This window comes from Lipotes vexillifer, unplaced genomic scaffold (assembly GCF_000442215.2).
Source record: "Lipotes vexillifer unplaced genomic scaffold, Lipotes_vexillifer_v1.1 scaffold1594, whole genome shotgun sequence".
In the NCBI taxonomy this organism is placed as follows: domain Eukaryota; kingdom Metazoa; phylum Chordata; class Mammalia; order Artiodactyla; family Lipotidae; genus Lipotes; species Lipotes vexillifer.
The window spans coordinates 940,234-964,145 of record NW_006788783.1 but is presented as its reverse complement, the minus strand read 5'-3'; the positions used below and the strand labels follow the sequence as shown (position 1 = coordinate 964,145).

Genomic DNA, 23,912 nt, shown 5'->3' with positions numbered 1-23,912 from the left:
TTCAGCAGGCGGCGGGGATGGGCAGCAGGCAGAGGAGCCGCCGGGTGCGGCGTCGGGGCAGGAAGCCGGGAGGCGGCGAGCGTGAGGGGCCGGGCGAAGCCCGCGGGGGCGGCCCGGGCTGCTCTCGGTGCCTCTAAGCCGCCGCGGCTTCTGCAGCCGTCACGACGGCGCCCGGGAGCTCCGTGGACTGTGGTCAGCCGTGTGGGCCTGTGGTTTGTCGGGAACCAGGTGCGGTCCCCGAGGTGCCGGGAGCCTCCGGGTTCTCGGCGAGCTGCCTCAGAGCTTCCGGTGACGCGTCGTGAGCGGGCCGGTGGAGACGGAGGCGTCGCCGGCTGGGTCCTGCAGTCTGGGCGCTGCCCCCGGCCCGGGACACCGGGGGCTGCAGCGTCCCCCCCGGCGTGAGGCTGCCTGAGGCGGTGTCCTGCCGCTCGGGAGACGGGGACGGAGGGAAGCGAGGCCCGTTGCCCACCCTGTCCCCAGCGAGCCCTGGTCAGCGGGGCTGCTTGTGCGGTGACATCTGCTCACGCGGGGCCTTGTTTTGCTGCCTCCGTGTCTTTTTTTGTCCAGCTGGGTGAGGCTTGATTGCCGAAGGAGGGACGTGTCTCATAAACTGAAGTGGACGTTTTAAGGAAGGGGAAACGACAGACCCTTATTGAGTTCCCGAGGAGAAACTGGAAAAATACCCTGCGTGGTCCGTGTGCTGCGGGCGTTTGACCTTGTGCCGTCATCTTTCTGAACCCTCTTTGTTCAGCGCTCCTTCTCACCTGCTGAGTCACTGGGTTTTTATAGTAAATCATTGATAATGCGTTTTGTTGATAATGTTTTAAAAATCAAATTTTAGATATGACTTTTCTTATTCTGTTTTCCTCTGCTTCCAAGCCCTCCGTTCTGTGCTTTCACCTCTGCTGGGGAGCCCTTGGTGCCCCTCAGAGCCCCAGGGTCACCCCGAGAGCAGCCCGGGGGGGGGGGGGCGTGAATGACTTTGTGTAATTTTTTAAAACAACTTTCGATTTACAGAAGAGTGGCCAAGACAGTACCGAGTGTTTCTGCACACCCTTCCCGGGGCTTCCCCTCGTGTCGGTGTCCAGAACCCTTGGCACATTTGTCAGTGCTCAGGTCGGCATCGGGGCAGTGCTGTTCACACCTGACCGTGTTTGCACGTCCCATCATCCAGCCCGTTTAGCTTCATGCGCTGTTGCTCCACGCAGGGATGCGCAGCTACAAGGAAGTCTTCCCTCTGCAGGGTGTGCTGAGGCCTCTCATGGGAGGGGGAGGAGGGGACAGGGAAGCGACACTGGAGCCCTTCCTCGTGCCAGCCCTGCACTCCACCCGGCTTCCACAGAGGCCCTCGTGGGGTGGGGGGGCGTGGTCCGCTCGCTTCTGTCCTGCTTCCCAGAGCCTCCTTCCCACAGCGCCGGGACCACCAAGGGCAGAGCTGTGGCATCTTGGGCAAGAGTCCTGCCGTCTCTAGACCTCGGGCTCCCCGTGTGCAAATCCAAGGAGCCGGACTTCCTCCCTGACGTGATTTCTGGCACTAATGGCGTAAGGCTTTCGGGCCTCTTAGGATCTTTAGGGTCCAAAATCTGAGTTGGGATCAGGTCACTTAATTCACGAGCTCTCGCTCCCCACGCACAGCGGGGTCATTGGTGGTCCAGCCTTCAGACCTGAGTCCCAGAGGGAAAGACACTGGTTCCTTTATTTCTTCACTGGTCCCGTCACCCAGTGAAGCATGGGAATGCCGATCTGAAAGTTCACTCACCCGGGCCTGACAGGAGAGCGCTGACTCAGTGTCAGCAAAGCCACGTCAGAGAGACTTAGGGCCACCTTTGCCCTGAGATGCCGCCCAGCTGGTTTCCAGCTCGGGGGGGACGGCTGCCTTGGCCGTGTAAGGGAGAGGGTGTGCATGTGCACACGGCCGTGAACTTGATACCGCAAGAGCAAACAGCCTTCCCTCCCTTTCCGGTTCAGAGCCCCATTCTCCCCCTCCCGGTGGGGGGCAGTTGTCACCTTCCCGAGAGGCAGGCACGAGAAATTCCTCCTGCCCGCTCAGCTCCTCAGACCAGGAAGTGCTGGGCACGGAAGAGGACGTCGGGAGCAAAGCAAGACAGAACACCCCCCTGGCTCTCATCTCTCGGAGCTCTGAGTCTCCTCGGCGGGGCTACGGGGTGGGGGGCCGGCCTCCCCTTTGTCTCAGGGGAACTGGAGCTGGGCCTGCGCCTGCGTTCCAGCCTGTCTGGGGCTGCCCGTAGGGGCAGCGTTGAGGACCTGCCACTCTCCAGCGTTTATGTCTGTCCTTCACAGACTTCCCTTTTGTTTCCCGGCTCCTGGTGTAGGGAGTTCTAAAAGAGAAGTGAGACCTACCCCACCACCATTTTCTTCTGACCAAAGAAGGAAGTAGGGATGAATAGGAGGGAGCCGATGCTAGGGTGTTAGGACGCATCCTCTGAATCGCTTTCATATCGGTGTCACTCGCAGAAAACCGCGGCAGCTTGCTGAGTTGCATCAAAAGCAGACCCCAAGTGAAGGCCAGGCTGAGCTTCACCACGACGGGTGAGGCCAGTGATGGGGGGAGCCCTGGACAGGAAACACAAAGCTGGGGGCTGGCGGGAAGATGGCTAGGACATACGATTCCGGGGCTCCTGGAACCCCCAGTCCGGGCTTGACCGTGGCATCTGCGTGTGAGGAGTTAGGGTCCTCCCTGCCCCTGGACTGTGCTTTAGCTGCTGAAATCGGGGGTGTGGAGGGGTTCAGCCCCGCTCTGTGGCCTGGCGAACGTGCCCCGAGTGGGCTTTGAAGCGCCTTCTCCTGCCACAAGGGTGGGGTTTGCCTGGCCCCCTGCGGCACGGGGAGCCAGGCCCAGAACATACCGGAATGGCCCCCACCCCAGCGGTGGTCACTGAGGTTATTTAGGTGGTTTTGTCAGCTGAGTCACCTGGATTGAGAAGAGGTCCTCCTCGGAGGCGAGGGCTCGCAGGTGGGGGCGGCCCTCGCCCTGCCGCCCCTCACCCCGGCTTCTCCCCGCAGGCTGGCGCCCATGCGGCTGTACACGCTCTCCAAGCGCCACTTTGTCCTCGTGTTCATCGTCTTCTTCGTCTGTTTCGGCCTGACCGTCTTCGTCGGGATCAGAGGTGAGCAGCAGTTTTCCGTTTGTTTCTTTAATTGAAGTGAAGTTGATGTACAATGTTGTGTTAGTTTCCGCTGTACAGCAAAGTGATTCAGTTATATATGTTATATATTCTTTTTCATATTCTTCTCCATTATGGTTTATTACAGGATACTGAATATAGTTCCCAGTGCTGTGCAGTAGGACTTGTTGTTTATCCGTTTTATATGTAGTAGAGTTTGCATCTGCTAATCCCAAACTCCCAGTCCAACCCTCTCACGCCTCCTCTCCACCTTGGCAACCACAAGTCTGTTCTCTATGTCTGCGACCGTTTCTGTTTTGTAAGTAAGTTCATTTGTGTTATATGTTAGATTGCACATATAAGTGATAGCATATGGTCATTGTCTTTCTCTTTCTGACTTCAATTAGTATGATAAGCTCTAGGTCCATCCATGTAGCTGCAAATGGCATTATTTCATTCTTTTTCATGGCTGAGTAGTATTCCATTGTTTGTATGTTCCACATCTTCTTTATCCATTCATCTGTCATTGGACATTTAGGTTGTTTCCATGTCCTGGCTATTGTAAATAGTGCTGCTGTGAACATAGGGGTGCATATATCTTTTTGAATTATACTGTTGTCTGGATATAAGCATAGGAGTGGGATTGCTGGATCATAGGACAACTCTATTTTTAGTTTTTGAGAAACCTCCATACTGTTCTCCATAGTGGCTGCACCAATTTACATTCCTACCAACAGTGTAGGTTCCCTTTTCTCCACACCCTCTCCAGCATTCGTTATTTGTAGATTTTTAAAATGGTGGCCATTCTGACTGGTGTGAAGTGGTACCTCACTGTAGTTTTTTTGTTTGTTTGTTTGTTTTTTATAAATTTATTTATTTATTTTTGGGTGTGTTGGGTCTTCGTTTCTGTGCGAGGGCTTTCTCTAGTTGCGGCGAGCAGGGGCCACCCTTCATCGTGGTGTGTGGGCCTCTCACTGTCGCGGCCTTTCCTGTTGCGGAGCACAGGCTCCAGACGCGCAGGCTCAGTAGTTGTGGCTCACGGGCCTAGTTTCTCCATGGTATGTGGAATCTTCCCAGACCAGGGCTCGAACCCGTGTCCCCTGCATTGGCAGGCAGATTCTCAACTACTGTGCCACCAGGGAAGCCCCACATCACTGTAGTTTTGATGTTCATTTCTCTAATAATGAGCAATGTTGAGCATCTTTTCATGTGCCTATTGGCCATCTCTGTGTCTTCTTTGGAGAAATGTCTATTTAAGTCTTGTGCCCATTTATTGATTGGGTTTTTATTGTTGTTGTTATTGAGTTGTATGAACTGTTTGTATATTTTGGAAATTAAGACCTTGTCAATCACATCATTTGCAAATATTTTCTCCTAGTTCATAGGTTGTCTTTTCATTTTGTTTATGGTTTCCTTTGCTGTGCAAAAGCTTATAAGTTTAATTAGGTCCCATTTGTTTATTTTTGATTTTATTTCTATTGCCTTGGGAGACTGACCTAAGAAAACATTGCTACGATTTATGTCAGAGAATGTTTTGCCTGTATTCTCTTCTAGGAGTTTTATGGTGTCATGTCTTATATTTAAGTCTTTAAGGCATTTTGAGTTTATTTTTGTGTATGGTTTGAGGGAGTGTTCTAGCTTCATTGATTTACATGCAGCTGTCCAACTTTCCCAGCACCACTTGCTGAATAGACTGTCTTTTCTCCATTGTATGTACTTGCCTCCCTTGTCAGAGATTAATTGACCATAGGTGTATGGGTTTATTTTTGGGCTCTTTATTCTGTCCCATTGATCCATATGTCTGTTTTTGTGCCAATACCATGCTATTTTGATTACTGTAGCTTTATAGTATTGTCTGACGTCTGGGAGGGTTATGCCACCAGCTTTCTTCTTTTTCCTCAGGATTGCTTTGGCAATTCTGGGTCTTTTATGGTTCCATGTAAATTTTAGGACTATTTGTCTTAGTTCTGTGAAAAATGTTATGGGTAATTTGATAGGGATAGCATTAAATCAGTAGATTGCTTTGAGTAGTATGGCCATGTTAACAATGTTAATTCTCCTAATCCAAGAACATGGGATATTTTTCCATTTCTTTAAATCATCTTCAGTTTCCTTTATCAGTGTTTATAGCTCTCAGGGTACAAGTCTTTTACCTCCTTGGTCAGGTTTATTCCTGAGTATTTTTTAATTAATTAATATTTTATTTTATTTTTGGCTGCATTGGGTCTTCGTTGCTGCGCGTGGGCTTTCTCTAGTTGTGGCGAGCGGGGGCCACTTTTCGTTGTGGTGTGCGAGCTTCTCATTGGGGTGGCTTCTCTTGTTGCGGAGCACGGGCTCTAGGCGTGCGGACTTCAGTAGTTGTGGCACGTGGGCTCAGTAGTTGTGGCTCGAGGGCTCTAGAGTGCTGGCTCTGTAGTTGAGGCGCATGGGCTTAGTTGCTCCATGGCATGTCGGATCTTCCTGGAGCAGGGATCAAACCCGTGGCCCCTGCATCGGCAGGCGGATCCTTAACCACTGTGCCACCAGGGAAATCCTGTATTTTATTTTTTTGATGTGATTTTAAAAGGGTTTTTTTTTTTTACTTTCCCTTTCTGATATTTTATTGTTAGTGTAAATAAATGCAACCAGTTTCTGTATGTTAATCTTGTATCCTGCTACCTTGCTGAATTCGTTTATCAGTTCTAATAGTTTTTGCCTGGATTCTTTGGGGTTTTCTATAAATAGCATTATGTCATCTGCATATAATGACAGTTTTACCTCTTCCCTTCCAATTTGGATATGCTTTATTTCTTTTTCTTGTCCAGTTGCTGTGGCTAGGGCTTCCAGTACTCTGTTGAATAGAGGTGGTGAGAGTGGGCAACCTTGTCTTGCTCCAGATTTTAGCAGGAAGGCTTTCAGCTTTTCACTGTTGAGTATTACGTTGGCTGTGGGTTTGTCATAAATAACTTTTATTATGTTGAGATAGGTTCCCTCTTTACCCACTTTGATAAGAGTTTTTATCACAAATGCTTTTTCTGCATCTGTCGAGATGATCATGTGGTTTTTGTCTTTTGTTGGTGTGGAGTATCACATTGATTTGTGTATGTTGAATTATCCTTGTTACCCTGGGATGAATCTCACTTGGTCATGTGTATGATCTTTTTTATATGTTGTTGTATTTGGTTTGCTAACATTTTGTTGAGAATTTTTGCATCTATATTCATCAAAGATATTGGCCTGTAATTTTCTTTTTTGGTGGTGTCTTTGTCCGGTTTTGGTATCAGGGTGGTGGTGTCTTAATAGAATCACTTTGGAACTGTTCCCTGAGGTGAGGAACAGTTTTTGACTATCTTATCATTTATGGTTACCTTGGTGCAGTGCCATTCAGCCCAGCCCAGCTGTACCCACTTGCTCTCACTCCCAGTGGCCCCATCATGGAGGGTGGCGCACGGAGGGGTGACCCTGGTCCTGCCCTGCACAGCAGCCAGGGCCTACACTCAGCTTGGCAGCGCCAGGCGGCCGTGACCATGTACCTTGTGTTGGAAGAGTCTGTTGGGTTCCGGGACCTGCCTGGGTGCTGGGGAATCCAGAACGTGCTGGCTGATTGGGGAGCCGGGCCGTATAAATGGTTCCAGTGCAGCAGATTCTGGGGAGGGAGTGAGATAGCGGTGAGCAGGGCCGGGGAAGGCCGCTGAGGAGCAGAGAGGCTGCTGTGGTGACACCCGGAGCAGGAGGGAGCCTGCAGGTGCTGTTTGAGGGGAAGAGCCACCCATCACCATCTGAGCTTCGAAAATGCCTCTGAAATCATCCAGTCCAGCCCCCTTTCACACAGATGGGAAATGGAGAACCAAAGTCAGGTTTCCAGAAACCCAGGTCTCCTCAGTCCAGGGGTAGGAGACCAGGAGCCTGCTGAGGCTGTTCCTCCTGTCCTCCTAAATACCTTTTTCAGCGAGGGTAGTTTATTTAACTACAGCACTTAACATTAAAGTGTGAATGACAGTTGGGCTTAACCTGTCCCAGAGGCAGTTGTGCCTCAAAAGACTGGTTTCTTGACCTGAACTGAAGCTTAGGTAGTGAATGGGCTGAGGAAGCTGGGGGAAAGGGTGGTTATTTAGGTGCCATTTACCTCCTGCTGTTGAAGATGAGGATGGTGACAACAGCAGTTGTGTCCAGCCTCTTCTTTTTCTCCCCATGAATTCACCAAGGAATCCCAATTAAATGAGTCACAGCACAGAGACACCTCGGTTATCTTACTTGATTTTCACAACTGTCCTTCAAGATTGGTAGGGGAGGCGTTAGTATTCTCCTGGGTCTCCAGTCTCACGGCACTTCAGCCCACTCGTTTCCTTAAGCACCAACATCCGTGACTATATGAAACCTTCTGCACTCTTGCAGAAATGAAAAGTGTGGCACCAAGGCTGAGATGAAAAAGACCATGTTAGGATTTCCATATCCGTTTCCTTCTGCAGAGCTCTAGCGTTAGCAGGTTCTCCAGAGAAACAGACCAGTATGTATATATGGAACAGGACCAGATCTGTTTATGTAGATTCAGGTATATAGTTTTATTGTAAGGAATTGGCTCACGTGATTATGGATGCTGAGAAGTCCCCAGATCTGCATTCAGCAAGCTGGAGACCCAGGATTGCCAGTTGTGTAAGTTCCAGTCTGAGCCCAAGTCCATCCAAACGCAGGAGAAGACTGATGTCCCAGCTTGAAGACAGTCAGGGACGGAGAGCAAATTCTTCCTTTGCTCACTCAGCCTTTTTGCTGTATTCAGGCCTTCAGTGAATTGGCTGAGGCCTAGCCACACTGGGGAGGGAAGCCCGCTTTACTCAGCTACCCATTCAAATGTTCATCTCATCCAGAAACCCTCAGTGCACAGTTAGAATAATGTTTAACCAGATATCTGGGCACACCGTGGCGCATAAACCTCACAAATCCACCCCCTGTCAACTTGGCATCCATGCACATCTCCTTAAACCATACCTGATCTCCAAATAAAGACAATAACAAGGTCATTGTTCTTCCTGACATGATAACAACTACCCTGCATATAACCCCAAACTCGCTACCCCTTCCGCAGGAGAGCAGGTAGCGTCCTTGAGTGATGTTTACTCTTCTTTGTATCCTGTAACTTAAATACTGTGAGATATAAAGTCAAGAATACAGCTTCTGTTACTTGATAAGGGCGTAAGAGAGGGAAGAAAACAAAGGTATTTTCTTAGTATATGTATTTATGCACACAAACATACTCATGACAAAGTAAGGAGGAAATATTCATGACAGTTAAAGTCCTTGTGTCTGTAAGTAGTCAGGTGGTCATAGCTGCTATTTATAACTACCTTATTCCATGACCTGTTCCACATTTCATTTGCCTTCAGCAAGCACCTCAGTTGGTCGTGGTTCTTTACCTGGTGGCATGACCCAAACCTTCACTGCTGAAGAGTCTGGGCCATTAGTATTCCTGCCTGAATTAGGTTGTTGTAGTTCTCCATTGACCTTAATCCCAGGGCCTGGTAATACTGAGAGATGCCCTAGGCGATCTCCTTAGATGTACTCCTCCCTGCCTCCAGTGTGGAGTAGGGGTGCACTTCCCCCGTGGTGGTCAGGGTCAGTCACCCCGGCCCGCGCAGGAACTCCCTGCTTTGCCTGTCGATTCCGAGGCATGAGGAGCCCACGGAAGCCGGGTGGCAGTGTTAATTCCAGTTCAGTGTCTCCAGGTGGAAGCATTCCTCCCTGTGGAACTAAGACCTCTAGGCCAGCAGAGCGTCGGGCTGTGGGAACAGCAAGCAAAAATTTTGCTAGTGGGTCCCCTGGGGTAATAGTGGTGCCATGCCCGTTTCCACCCCTTGATTCCTGGACCTGTGTATACCGGCTATGGGAGAATTGGCTCCGCGTAATTGGACACCAAATCCATGCCCAGAGTGTCTGTTGCAGTCAGGACAGGACACTGCCCCTTCCACGATGGAAGTGGTCCAGTGTGATCAGCCTGCCGCCGGGTCGCTGGCTGATGGCCGCGGGGAAGGGTGTGATGTCAGGGTCAGTGCTGATCTCTGCTGCTGGCAGGTTGGGCACTCAGCGGTGGCCGTAGCCAGGTCGGTCTTGGTGAGTGACGTCCACGTTGCCCAGCCCATGTGTCACCTCCATCCCTGCCGCCGTGGCCCCTTTGTTCACGAGCCCACTGGGCGATGACGGGTGGATAGCGATCCACAGAATGGATCTTCTCTCCACGTGTTGATTAGGATCCTCTTCTGCTGAGGTCACCCTTTGGTGAGGTCACCCTTTGGCGAGCATTCGCATGGGACACAAACGTCTTCACTTTTTTTGCCCATTCATAGAGGTCTAGCCACATACCTCTTCCCCAGATGTCTTTGTCACCAGTTTTCCAATCATGTTCCTTCGGAGTATCTGACCATCCAGCAAACCAGTGGCCACAGCCCAAGAACCGGTAAACAGTTGCACATCAGGCCATTTCTCCTTCCAAGCAGCGTGACCAGCCAGGTGCGGTGCTCCAGGTTCTGCCCACTGCGGGGATTTCCGTCACCTTGTCCTTCAGGGGTGTCCAGGGAGGGGCTGTGGCTCCGCACCTGTCCAGTGGGGGGCGGTATCCGCACATCGGAAGTCTTAGCTTCCCCGGCACTCATCGCGGGGAGCCCCCCGTGGGGCCGTAGGTGCGGGCTGGGAGGAGAAGGCAGTGCCGCGGGAGTGGGGGCCACGGCATTCGGCCACTTCCTCGTGTGACTTGAGCCATCCACGGGAGTGCTGCTGTGCACTCCCGGCTTTATGGCTGATGGATCAGGTAACACCCAGGTCCTGATGGGCAGCTCAGGTCACATGGTGGCTTGTTGGTCCGTGGTTAAGCATTCGGTCTGTTTCAGGCCAAGAGCTGCTGTTTCTCAAAAGGAGAGTGGTTGTCTGTGGAGGATGGCAGGGCTTCGCTCCAAAACCCTAAGGGCGTGCACTGAGATTCATCCACCAGAGGCTCCAAGCAGCCTCCCTTTCTGCCGTTGGTGCTTCAGGCGCCACTGGATCTGCTGGATCACGTGACCCGAGCGGAGAACAGCTCCCATGGTGGCCTGACCCGTGAGGAGCCTCCTCTTGTTCGGGGCCCCACTCAAAACGGTCAGCTTTTCGGCTCACTAGGTAGATAGGCCAGAGTGTCACACCCAGATTAGGAGCATGTTGCCTCCGAAATCCAAAAGGGGCCCACTAGGCATTGTGTCTCCATTTTGGTTGTAGGAGGGACCAGATGCAGCAACTTATCTCTCACCTCAGAAGGGATCTCTCGACATGGCTCTCACCACTGGACCCCTAGCAATTTCACTGAGGTAGAAGGCACATGCATCTTAATTGGATTTATTTCCCACCCTCTGATGCCAAATGTTTTACCATTAAGTGCAGAGTAGCTGCTGCTTTTTGCTCAGTAGGTCTAGTCAGCATGAGCTCATCAATGTAATGGGCCAGTGTGATGGCGTGTGGCAGGGAAAGATGATCGAGATCTCTGTGAGCTAAATTGTGACATGGGGCTGGAGAGTTGATACAGCTTGAGGTGGCGCAGCGAAGGAGTAGTGCTGGCCTTGACAGTGGGAAGCAAACTGCTTCTGGTGGGCCTTACTGTCAGGGATGGAGAGAGAGGCGTTTGCCTGATCAGTAGCTGCATCTCAGGCACCAGAGGATGTGTGGATTTGCTCAAGCAGTGGAACCCCATCTGGTACAGCAGCCTCAATTGGAATCACCACCTGGTTAAGCTTCTGCACAGGCCAAATAGGTGAGTTGAATGGGGCTGTGGTGGACGTCTTTCAAGCCCTTGATGGTAACACTAATGTCTGCAATCCCTCCAGGAAAGCGATACTGTTTCGGTTTAGTATTTTCATAGGTGGAGGCAGTTCTAGTGCTTTTTCCACCGTAATAGCCCTCACTCGACAAGCCAGGGAGCCAGTGTGGCGGTCTGACAGCTGCTGAGTATTTCGATTCAAATTATGCATCCTGGAACTGGGGAATTAACCATAGGACGGGTTTGGGGACCCACTGCGCCCATGGTGACACATACCTGAGCTAAAACCCCACTGATCATCTGGGCTCCATAAGTCCCTGCTACGGTAGACCACAGTGATATTTCGGATCTCCTGAAATTAGTGTCAGTTCAGAGCCAGTGTCCAGTAGTTCCGAAAACATCTGATCTTTTTCCCTTGATGCATTTGTCCTGGTAAAAGGCTATAGGTTTCTTTGGGCGAATGATTAACAGTATAAATGCTCGGCAGTGTACTGGCGTTCTTTCTTAAGGGGACCCAACCTTCCCTTTGTTCAAGGACCTTTGGGTCTGTAAACTGGCTCAAATCTGGAAAGTACTGATGAGTTGTCATTCTCTGCTTTTATGATACAGGTTAGGCTGTTGTTCACTTGACCTAGAACTCTCCTGCTTACACAGATCAAGTGATGATTTGGTAGGCTTCCTGTGTCTTTCACTTCTAGGGACCCCATGAGCAGCTAGCTAACGCCGTAGGTCTGCAGGGACTGGGCTCTTCTGACCGCTGCTGTGCCTCTGCCGCCCATTACGTGAGCTCACCTGCCTCATCTTACACGGCCCGCCACTGCTGGGATCCACTTATTCCCACTGCATGCTGTTTTCCCAACTCAGGGACTGTAGTTCCCATGGTAAGGCCTGGCCTGCAGAGAAGGGCAGTCATAGAGCTCTTTAAGGATGCTTGGGTCTCCCCTCACAAATTTATTTCTCACAGTAGTGGTGAAAGGTATGTCTTCTGGAATCTCCCAGTAGGTCTTAAATGACAGAGGCACCCTAGCAGTCCAGCTCCCTAAGCCTCTGATTCCCCTCCTCTGCGTTTAACCTGGGCAGATGCAGCGTTTCTAATTCACTCACTGGGAGCCACCTTTTGGTCCATGTTTTAGCCAACCACCCAGTCAGACTGTTAGAGTCCTTTCTGACTACCTGAGCTACAACTTTCGGTGCAGAATCTCTTTTTAGTGAGCCCACATCTGTAAGTTTGGCCTGAGGCAACTTTATGTTCCTTCCACCATTATCCCATATGTGTTCCCTGGGCTTCTGTCTGTATACCTCAGAAGACTCAAGTAGTTCTTTTGGAGTGTAGTACATGTCCTCATGGGTCACGTGCCTCACCTCTGGGCCTGCTGGGATGTGAGTCTAGTTATAGGGCTGGAGATGAAGAGGGGTGGGGGGGCGGGACCTGGGAGGATTAGCATCGTCCTGCACGGCAGCTGCCTCAGTGGAGGCCATTGCTGTTCCTTAGGCGAAGCGGGGCTAATCCCACAGAAGGAGGTAGGAAGGCCACTTCCACCGGGAATGGGGAGAACTTCCCCTGGGAAAGGACTCATGAGGATTTAGCAGCTCAGTGTCCCCAGCTTCATCAGGATCTTCCTGCACGTCCCCGGAACAGGATCCCTTCTCTCCCAGTCAGTGCAGTCACTTTAGCATCGAGGCACCCTGCGAGGCTGGGAGTTCAGGGGTGTAGTTCAGCCAGTTGCTGGATGAGATTCCGGTTTGATTTTCAGCAATCTCAGCACTGTGGCCATAGGAAATAAGGGTCTCCTTCAGGGCACACATAGAAGCTTTCAGATCTTGGGTGTGGCACTTGAGGTGGGAATTCAAATCCCTGAGCTCATCCTTTTCTTTCACCACTTTGTCCAGTGACATAAGGAGCAACCAGTGAGCTTCATTACATTTGTTAGTTTTCCAAGAATGTTCTAAAGTATCGTAAACAGAGTCATTTACCTCCTTGCTTCTCATAATAAGTGGTTGATTAGGAGTATCTAATGGAAATATTTTGTATATGTTCATGAACTATCAGTGCTCTCTTTACTACTGAACATATAGTCATTAGCATCTTTAATCAGATCAGAGAACCAATTCCAGAAACCCCAGAACCAGTATAGAATAATCACCCTTAACATGCTGTTCCTCTAGAACCACTCTTGGTACCAAAATCTGTGTTAGTCTGGGTTCTCCAGAGAAACTGAACCAATAGGAGATACAGAGAGAGGGGGGCGGGGTGGATGAGAGAGAGAGATTTTATTTTAAGGAAGTGTCTCACATGATTATGGAGGCCGAGAAGCTGCACGGTTTGCAGTCGGCAAGCTGGAGACCCAGGAAAGCCGATGGTGTAAGTGTTCCTGCGTCTGAAGACAGGTGAAGACTCATGTACCAGCTTGAAGACCGAGAGCCCCGAGGAAGAGAGCAGATTCTCCCTTACTCGGCCTTTTGCTCTGTTCAAGCCTTCAGTGATTTGGATGAGGCCCACCCACATTGGGAGGGCAGTCTGCTTTACTTAGTCTCCTGATTCAAGAGGTAGTCTCATCCAGCAACACCCTCACAGACGCACCCAGAGTAATGTTTAGCCAGTTATCTGGGCACCGTGTGGCCCAGTCGAGTAGACACACAAGTCCTCTGCTCCTAGTTACTTTCTTTCGTAAGGTTATTAGGATTTCAGAGTTCGGAGTGCCCAAGGGACCACTGGGTCAGTCACCTCGTTTTGCAGATGAGGAAATGAGGTCCAGAAAGCCTGTTAACTGAGACTCGAGTCTAGACTTTCCTGACTCCCAGTTCTTAGTTCTTCCTGAGAAGCCAGGCTGCCTTACTTCCTGGGACAGGAGTGCACTCCGATTGTGAATCCGTTGGAAATAAGCCTTTCTGGGACTTCCCTGGTGACGCAGTGGTTAAGAATCCACCTGCCAATGCAGGGGACATGGGTTCGAGCCCCGGTCCGGGAAGTTCCCACATACCGCAGAGCAACTAAGCCCGTGCGCCACTACTACTGAGCCTGTGCTCTAGAGCCCGCGAGCCACAACTACTGAGCCTGCGTGCCACAACTGCTGAAGCCCATGTGCCTAGAGCCCGTGCTCCACAGCAAGAGAAGCCACCGCAATGAGAAGCCCGCACACTGCAGCGAGGAGTAGCCCCCTCTCGCCACAACTAGAGGAAGCCCGCGTTCAGCAACGAAGACCCAACACAGCCAAAAGTAAATAAATAAATTTATTTAAAAAAAAAAAAAAAAAAGAAGCCTCTCTGTGGGTGAACGCCTCCTTCCTATGCAGTGACATCTCTGCTCAGCCTGCAAGAATGTGCCCCAGAGACATGCTCCTGCACTGGCTGAGGTTTATACTCAGGTATCTCCTCCTCCAAGTGGAGGGTGGTTGGCAACAGGCTGGGCGTGGCCACGGAGGCAGCCGGAACACTGGCATCAGAAGCTGCAAGGGTTTGCTTCAGGGCAAACCCAGTTGTAAATGAAATCAGGTTCCCAGTGTTTCCTTTGACTACTTCTTTTAAGGCCAGAGCTCTGAAATATTACAGTGTAAGATTCTATGAAGCTTGTTTATGTTATTTTGGGAAAAGCCTTGAGTATACTGTTAGTATATATACTTTTTTTTTTTAATATCCTCAACTTAATAATTTGGAAGATTGGATTAATTGGATGAATGGATAAATGTGTCTAATTTTTTTAGCAGAAATCTTTGTACAAAATATATATAGATAGTGTCTGTGTCGTTAATGCTTTCTTGGATCCACGCCCTCCAGAGAGCCTTCCCAGAGAGCAAGGGAGGGGGCCTGCACACATAGAGCCCCATGGACATCGTGTGCATTGCATGGGGTCATGTTGTGTTCACCTGCGTTGGGCGGTCAGCACGTGCAGCAGAGTGGGTACTATGTGCCTGTGTTCCTATGTTTGTATGTTTTACACATATATGTGTGTGTGTTTATATATGTGCGTGTATGTGTGTGTGTGTGTGTATGTATATATATATAAAACCTTTAAAGATAGACCAGGAGAAAGACTGCCTCTGTATAATATATGAGTCTTTCTTGGCATTTGAAAAAAATCAACATTAATTATCAATATAGTTATAACCTGCTTTTTTCTTTCCCTGTTACACTTTAGGACCCAAAGTGATCCAGACTTCGGCAGCTAATTTTTCACTAAATAATAGCAAAGAGGTAAGACTGGGTCTAAGGGTCGCTAAGAAATGGTCCTGCTTAAAGGGTCATTAAGGTCAAACCCATCCCCCTTGCCGGCAGCTTGCTTCTCGGGCAACACACATTTCTCACTCTACTGTCAGCTGCTGGCCTCTGGGTCCTTGTTTGCTAAAATTACCTTTTCTGCTGTAATAGTTCCCTCAGTGCTGAGAAAGGATGGTGATGTTACCTCTTAGGGAGGAGCAGTTCATTTCCAAAGGCTGGTTAAGTCCTCCTGATTCCTCCTGTGCACAAGACTTATTAGATTATAAATTCTAACGATGCTCACTTAGGTTTCTGCCTCTTTTTTTTATTATATTTGCCTAAGTTAAGGAGTGGTCTTTTTGTCAGGTTTCTAACGGTAACAGTTTTTTTCCAATGATTGTTTGGTATTTCTTGCATGAACTCAGTTTAAATGAAAAATCCTGTTTCTTTTCTTTTTTTAAAAAATAAAATGTGCCTTGATTCTTCACCATCTTTAAAGAAAAACAGAGGTCCTTCCAATTGGAAATTTTTGGTTTTCTTTAATAAATGCTAACGTTTGTGAGAGCCCAAACAGCTAAGCCTTTTCTTTTTCCGATATCGAAGTATCTTCATCTATAAACTGAAAGCAGTCGTCCCACATTCTCACTGCCTTGTAAGGTGTGCGGCTTAAATCTGATTATTTGACCCAATACCCCACCCCATCCCACCCCCGTCTTCGTTCTCCCAGCTCCCTACTAGGTTTCCACTGCCAATTCTCAAAAAAGCAAAAGGAGAAAAATGTCTGAAAACTTACCTTTTGGGCCCTTGTTTGGCCTATCATCCCTTTTTTTTTTTTTTTTTTTTGGCATTTCTTTATTTTCCTAAACTCTCAGATTGAGGATCTGTTTGAAGAGGTGCTGCCATAGGGTTTCCTGACCATAGTTTGGTCTTTTAAAATTTCCGTTTCCGTCTCAGGAGGTAAGTCCTTTTTTGACGCTGAAAATAGCAGCCGTTCCCCGGAACTGACTCGCTTCCAAAAGGTGGTCCTCACTTCTGAAAGGTTATAGATCATCCTCCAGTTGGTTGCATTGTCTTGGTGGCTTTGGGGCAAGTCTCCGGGCACAGGGAGTTTCACTGAGATCTGCCAGAAGCGTTAAAACACAAAAACTGCCCATTTACGTTCAAATAATGCTTGTCTTTGGAGCTAGGATCAGGCTCCTCAGGCAGCTTCTTTTGTGTCCCTTGCTGTTAGGCACCGGTATTGTGTTTTTCAGCAGACACTGCAGAAACGTCACTGGCAATGTGGTCCCCCTCTAATTTTTCTCTCTAGGGCCCTTAAAGCTGAAAATGACAGATGTCAGTGACATGTCTGGCATATTGTTACTAAAAAAAAAAGATTCTTGTGAATATGAAAATATTTGTTGGTGTCCTTTATTATCTTATTATATGTATCATCTTATGCACTTTAATTTTTTTCTCCAAGATGGCCTTTTCTTGGTATTTAAGTAGGTATATTGTCCCAAGGCTAACTGCTTTAGAAGTTTTCGTGAGAGACAAGTGAATTGCAGCAGAAAGTTAGTCCTTTATTTTTTTGAAAGGCAGAATTTTACTTATATTGACTAAAGGAAAACTGCATGTTTCTGTTTCAGAGCTAACACTCCAACCTTTTTTGTAAATGTAGATTTTGTATGTTAAGGTGAGACATTGGGTAGACTCAACTGAAGAGATCACATGGGTTTTTTAACTTCTTTTTCTTTTTACCTCAGCTAAAGCCAGTTCAAATACTTTCAAACCCGCTGTCTACATATAATCAGCAACTATGGCTGACATGTGTTGTCGAGTTGGAGCATTCAAAAGGTATGAAGCCTGACATTTTAGAATGACTTTTATTTGTACAGAGCCCCATATCTGAAAGGTTTAAAGAGCTTTAAAATCTTTCAACAAGTGCTCAAAGATGGATTATAACGTGGTGATTATTCTTTTTAATACCAGCAAGTTGGGAGCCCCTTAAATGTCCTCCAAGGAAAGTCATGTTGCAGCGCTCGAGGAGTACCCATCATGGCTCAGGGAGCTCCCGTCGGCCCTCAGGGATACTGGACATCCTTCGGGATACCGGTCATCCTTCGGGATGCCCGTGAAGCCTAGCTCTGTGGCTGCACAGTGTGGGTGCTGCAGCAGCAGCCTTTTCCAGTGGGCTTCTGGGAGAGAATTAAGTCCTGGTGTCCTAAGGCAATGTTCTGTCCCTCAGGGACACTTGGCAGTGTCTGGAGACCTTGTGACATGGCTGTCACAACTGGGGAGCAGGGAGTGCTATCAGTATCCAGTGGGTGGAGGCCAGGGATGCTGCTAAACATGCTACAATGACAGGACAAATTCCAAACAGTAAAGAATTATCTGACCTCAAAATAGCCATGGTGCTGAGGCTGAGAACCCCTGCCCAAAGCACTCACAGTTTATAATGACCTCGCTGTGTCCACCTCGGGCGACCCTGTCAAGCACCCTCCCTGAGAACCGAGAAGATGCTCCACGTCATTTTCTATATACTGTGATTTAGAGGAAGCACTTTGGTTGAAAGAATTTGAAAAGATAACTCAATGACTACAGTAAATTAAGTGAAAAAAAATGCATATTACAAAAAAATTAACCTCTTTTTATAACATTTTAAAAAGCATAAATAAATTTGATATCAGTATATATTTGTGTGTCTAGAAAACAGTCTGGAAGGATGGACACAAACATGAAATTATAGTTTCTCTGGTTGTGGGATTATACGTGTTTAATACCATCTTTATATTTTTGGTCTTTGATATTTTCAAGCAATGAGCATATAATCAGAAAAACAATGAATTATATAATCAGAAAAAATAAGAAACCTGTTTTTATTTTGGTACGAAGTTAAATTAAATTTTATATGGGAAATTAAAAAATAAAACTTTATTAGCCATGAAGTGTTCATCCTTTTGTGAAATGAAACTTGGGGGTGGGTGAGAAACAAGTTCATGGAAGGGCTGGACTTGGCTGGCAAGTATGAGCTTGGCAGATGTGGGGAGGCTGATGCGTCACAGAACCTTCCCGGGCCGACACACAGCCAGGCAGGCACTTCTGCAGGTGTGATGGCCTCTCGTGGTCTCTTAACACTGGATTTCTTTCTTTTGTAGAAACAGCTATTCAGACAAACTTCACCATGACCGTTAAGGTCGATGGTGTAGCTCAGGACGGGACCACCATGTTCATTCATAATAAAGTTCACAATCGGACGAGGACCCTCACGTGTGCAGGGGTGAGTGCATTTGACTGGTCTGTGGTGAGTCATCTTGCTGCTCTCATAGGTAAAAAAACTGAGTCATACCAATGATGGCATGGAAAACCCATCTAACTGTATACACTGATACCTTATAACTTCTTATAAACGTACACACACACATGCACACAGTATACACATACACACGCCCTGGTGCCTGTTTTTACTGTCAGTGTAGCCTACTGCCTGGTGCATCCACAGATGACTTGACTGGCTGCCTGTCTCACAGGAGGGTGGCTTGCCACTGTTCTGTGGTCTTTCTTGATTGCTGGGGCCTTGGTTTATTTCCAGCTGTGGGATGAACTCCCTGGCCCATTCGGGGCACTGGGACCCAGGCCTCTTGGGAAGAGTGGCCTCTTCTTTTGAGCGTCTACTCCAGGGTGCAGCATGTGGCGCTGGGCTAGGAGACCGATGGTCCACAGAGGGAAAGGAGCCCTCACTTTAGGTTTTGTTGATGCCGTATTCCATCAGGACCCCAAGAGTCGGAACCAGATCCTGCTGTAGCAAGGAGGCCCTGTTGGGACCTAACGGGTCGTGGGACAGCATGCGTGGGAGCATCCTAAGGGATTGCGTTTGGTTATAGGATTAGGAAATGGCCTCGTGGTGGGTACTGTCCATACGTGGTCTCATTCCATCCCCAGAGCAGGCCCACGAGCAGGAACTGTTGTTAGAGCCCCATTTCATAGACGAAGATACAGAGGCTTAGAGAGGTCAAAGCACTTGCCCAAGATGACACAGATCATGAGGGACGGGACCAGGCCCCCTCAGCCCAGGCTCTTCTGTTCCGAAGCCTGTGCCCTTAACACCCACGCACAGCCCCTGGTTAGTAACAGATACTGGACAGTTTTTCCTGGCGAGAAAGAATTCGGAGAGGGAGGGTTCCCGTTCAGAGGCTGGCCACTGGCTCTGGCCCCTCTATGTCGACGTCTGCTGGGAGGTCCTGAGATGGGTCCAAACCGTCGCCCGAGGGGCCTGGGCTGCAGGAAGGCCGAGCTGACGGTGCGCCCTGCCCAGCACAGTCACGGCAGCATCTGCTTGTGCCCTGCTCCGTGGCTCTGCCCTGGCTCGTTGGGTGGACCTGGGCAGCGGAGCCCGGGGAAGCAGCAGAAGTGACCCAACTCTCCCGCGTCCTCCGTTCATCGCCTTTGCGCCTGGGGCTGTGCCAGTTTCTAAACTGTGTCTTCCTCGTCTGTAAAGCAGGGGGTCACGCCTCCCCTGGAGTTGGCAGAGAGTGGTGAGGATGGAGGTGGGTTAGGAAGGTGAGAGCTCGCGCTGCTCGCGCAGGTGTGAGGGTCCAGGCACCCCCACCGTACTGAATAAACAGGAGGGACGACAGGTGTGAGGTCTGAAGGGACCACTGCACCAGCAGTGGCTTCTCCGTCCCACGCAGACTGGGCCAGGAGGCCCACCAGTCCCCCGCGCCGTGTGCCCTTGCCTCTCCTCTGCCTTCTTTCCCGTCCCTTGCATCAGCTCCCACTCCCCGCCCACTGCCTTCCTATCTTCTTAAGCCTTCTTACATGACACTCAGGTCTGTTTTCCTACCCGACCTCAGGCAGTCCTGGCTTGGAAAGCCTTTGCTCAACGGCAGGGTGACTGCCCAGTTCAGACCCCAGGCTCCAACAAGTGCCACAGGACGGCCTGCTTGTTCTGGGCCGTGGCCAGATTCCTCGTGGCACAGGGAGAGGCCTTCTGTTGGAGCCTGAGGGGCATGCTGGCCTGGCCACTGAATCCACACCTACGTTCGCACCTGGAGGGTGGGTTTCCTTCCCCTCACCTCTCTGAAATAGAGGAGACCTGAGCAGACCCGATTCTTAATTCTGAAGGGCGAAAGCAAGGGGCTCAGCTGGCCAGTTGGCACACACACTTCAAGAGATCGCAGGGGACTCTGCGTGGGAACGACAGGATAGTGGAGGAAAAAAAATACGTAATCCACTCTGTGCATCATTACAGCAGTTGCAGAAGTGGGCCGAGGAGGAAAGTTAGGCTGAGAGGTCTGATCTGTTGTGTCTTAGCTGACGTGCCTCCTGCACTCGTGTATTTGTGGAAGCGTCGGGTTTGTGTTGCATTAACTTATTTTTTATGCAGGTGACATTATTAGTTTTAAAATTTATTTTATTGAAATATAGTTGATTTACCATATCGTGTTAATTTCTGCGGTGCAGCAAAGTGATCCAGTTATACATATATACATTCTTTTTCATATTCTTTTCCAGTATGGTTTATCACAGGATATTGAATATAGTTCCCTGTGCTGTACAGTAGGACCTTGTTGTTTATCCATCCTGTATATACTAGTTTGCATCTGCTAATGCCAATCCAGCCCTCCCCCATTTCCCCTCCCCCTTGGCAACCACAAGTCTGTTCTCTAGGTGACATATCATTTTGAATTGTATGAAGTAGAAAGGTTCTAATGATTGTAAACCATGTATTATTTGTTTCTAAATATATCCATTTGGTTCTTGCTTTCTAAGAACTGGTTTTGGCTGGCATCTGAATTTTTCTGAGCTTCTGGCAAGTTCCCTGGAGATGATCTCTTGGATCATCTGTTGTTGGAATGTGTTACTTCGTGGGTCAGTTGGTTCAAGAGTGAGTCTTGCTTGCTTTAAAGACACAGATCTTCCTTGTGCATTTGCAGAAATGTGCAGAAATTATTGTGGCTCACCTCAGCTACTTGAATTACACTCAATATACAGTGACTGTGGGATTCAAACACCTGAAGGAACGCATCAAGGAAATGAACTTCACCGTAAGTATACCAGCTGACCACAGCGTTTCCGTGGCTCATTTGTTTAGCTTCCATTCTTTGTGGAATGACTGAGATAAATCACAGCATCGAAATCAAGTTATTTTGGACAGTGGAAGACATGGACAGTTCTAAAAACTGTAGAAAAACCAGTTTCTTACGTATATGGGACCACAGTTGCTTAAAGAAACAGCATGGAATTGGAAAACCATGGTGTTCCGAGGTTTAGGAGAGAGAGTAGCCTTCCAGCTGGGAGGTAATGGAGAAGTTGCCAGGTGTACCCTCCAAGGAAGGCAGGACCCCCTTCTCCAGGCCTGTGAGTGGTCTTCAGACCCTGCCAGACCTCTCGGTGAAGGGTCCCTGCTCTCAAGTGCCCGTCTGCCCCCAATCATGCAGCGCTGATGGTTAGACTTTTCTGTCTCGTGTCCGGGTGAAATCAGCCTCCTTGTTCCTGCCGCTTGTTGGGAGTCAGAATAATCATCACGGTGACTAGGGACACGGGTGTTAGCTCAGCCAGAAGAGCTGGGTTCAGACCCCAGCACCACCGTTTACAGTTTGACACTGTTGTGCCTCTGTTTCCTTATCATAAAATAGCTACCTCATACAGCTGTGACTATTAAAGGGAGGTGCCAGTGGGTCCCTTTTTTAAAATTATGCTTTTTTGAGATGTAATTCACATGCCATAAAAGAAGCCTGTTAGTAGTCGCTTCTCATTTCCCCCTCCCCCGGCCCCTGGCAACCAGTAATCTGCTTTCTCTCTGTATGGATTTGCCTGTAGTGGACATTTCATACGAATGGAATCAGATACTTTGTGCTCTTTTGTGAATGACTTCTTTCACTAAGCGGTGTTTGCACAGTTCATCTGCGCTTTGCTGGTAATGGCATTTCATTCCTCTTTTGCCAAATAATATTTCATTGTACGTGTGTGCTACCTTTTGTGTATCCATTCATCGGTGGGTGGGCTTTTGGGTTGTTTCCATTTTGGGGCTATTGTGAATAACGCTGCTATGAACGTTTATACACAGGTTTTTATTTGGACAAAGGGGTCCCCTTTGCTGAGAGGTTGTGGTGTGTGGGAGCCCTCCTGCACCCTTACGGGCACTCCCACCTCTGCGATTTTCTCTGTTTCCTGGGAGGCCTCTGGAGGTCGGCTGGGCTTGGGGTCATGCCCAGCACCTGCTCGTTGTGTGTGCTTGACAAATGGTAGCCGTTGCTACAGTCTTGCTACTTTTCTGCACGTCCTGTCTCTAGACTACCCAAAGCGAGTTTGTTTATTCTTTATCTGCCTGATCGCTCCGCAAGTGTTCGAAGATGGCTGTCTCTGAGGTTTGTCCTTTTCCTTCACAAAGCCCCAGGGGTGTGGCTTCTGGACACCTCAGACTCCAGGTTTCCTCCCCATGGCCCCGAATCAGCCTGGCCGAGAGGCGTGCCCCCCTGGGGAGGGAGCAGGTGGCCCCCCAGGTGCCAGCTCCTCTAGAAGCTGCATCACCTGTCGGACCCCGCGGACTTATTCTGCTGTTCAGCCTAGTCTCCTTCTTTCCTGGCTCCTGTGGTGGGTTTCTCACAGTTCAGACGCTGCTCAGATGTTACACTCTGCTCCTGAGTTTCTTCTCAATGCTTTTAGCTTCCTCCCCAGTCTCTCCCGATCTTTTGAGTTTGAGTCTGGATTCTGTTCCTTGTTGTGCGAATGATTTCCTCAAACTTTGTCTTCAGAAGATCTGATTAGCATTCTGCCTGTGTCCTCAGGTTCACGATGCAGAGGTTGAACCCAGATGGGGCCTCAGACAGATGCCGTGAGCTCAGGCACTCTTTGGACTCATCTTGTGATAACATCTGTGCTTTAGACTTTGCTATTTCGCATCCTTCTGATTGGAGAATGCGGAAAGAAAAGAGCACCACGTTTTCCCAGCGAGGGATCTTTCCTTTCTGTCGTCTGTATAAGAACGTCATCCCCTACAAGCCCTTTATCAAAGTGCTCAGCAGTTTTCCCCACGGGGTTTACCTCACCCCAGCCCTATTATGTGGGCTTGGGCCACTGTTTTGTTTGTTTTTCATTGTGGTTCTCTCCTTCCATCTTTTGTATCTGTTTACATTTCCTCTTAAAGGTATTCCTAAATAATTTGATACATGTTTCAGATAAACCTGGTTCATGTCATTCCGCCCTTGCTGGTCGAAGGCAGGCCATGTGATCTCATCTTAGGGCTCAATAAGGAAGTTGCCTGTCAGAGCAGCTCTCCTTGAATGATGTCAACAGCCAGAGTTTTGTTTTGATTGCTCTCCTCAGCATCCACAAAGCTGAGACGTACGTAGGACCCTCGGGGTTTGTGAGGGATGTCACCTAAGATTTTTCTCCATTTTTGGTACATTTCTGTATTCCCAGTAACAGCAGAGGGTCTGGCAACAGTTAGGTTTGTAATTGAAGAATAACAGCGTAGCACTTCACCAAATAAGAAATTCAAATGGCCGACAAACCTTTGAAATGCAAACCAAAACATTAGAGAATACAAGAAGGAATGTCTTTTTTTAAAAGCCTATCAAACTGGCAAATAGTCAAAACACCAACAAGAAAAATCACATCTAGCGTTGGTGAAATGTAAGGACACAAGTTCTCATACAGGTTAATGGGGTGTAAATTGGTTGAACTTTGGGGACCAGTTTGGCAATGTATCAAAGCCTATATGTGTGTGATGTTCTTTTTGACCTAGCAGTTCTACTTCTAGGAGTTTATTCTAAAGAAATAATTTAAAATGTCCACAAAGATTTATGTTCAAACATGTTCCTCATAGCAGGAAGTTGGGAGAAATCTGTATTTCAGCA

General features: G+C 48.8%; 1 protein-coding gene across 1 annotated transcript in view; it reads left to right on the top strand.

The window, feature by feature from the left end:
- TMEM181 (transmembrane protein 181) overlaps positions 1-23,912 on the top strand; it is a 70,880-nt gene that overhangs the window by 30,271 nt on the left and 16,697 nt on the right. The window contains 5 exon segments of the mRNA XM_007461773.1: positions 3,025-3,128; positions 15,014-15,069; positions 16,818-16,908; positions 18,210-18,331; positions 20,988-21,098. Of these exon segments, the coding sequence (XP_007461835.1) occupies positions 3,025-3,128; positions 15,014-15,069; positions 16,818-16,908; positions 18,210-18,331; positions 20,988-21,098 (484 nt within the window).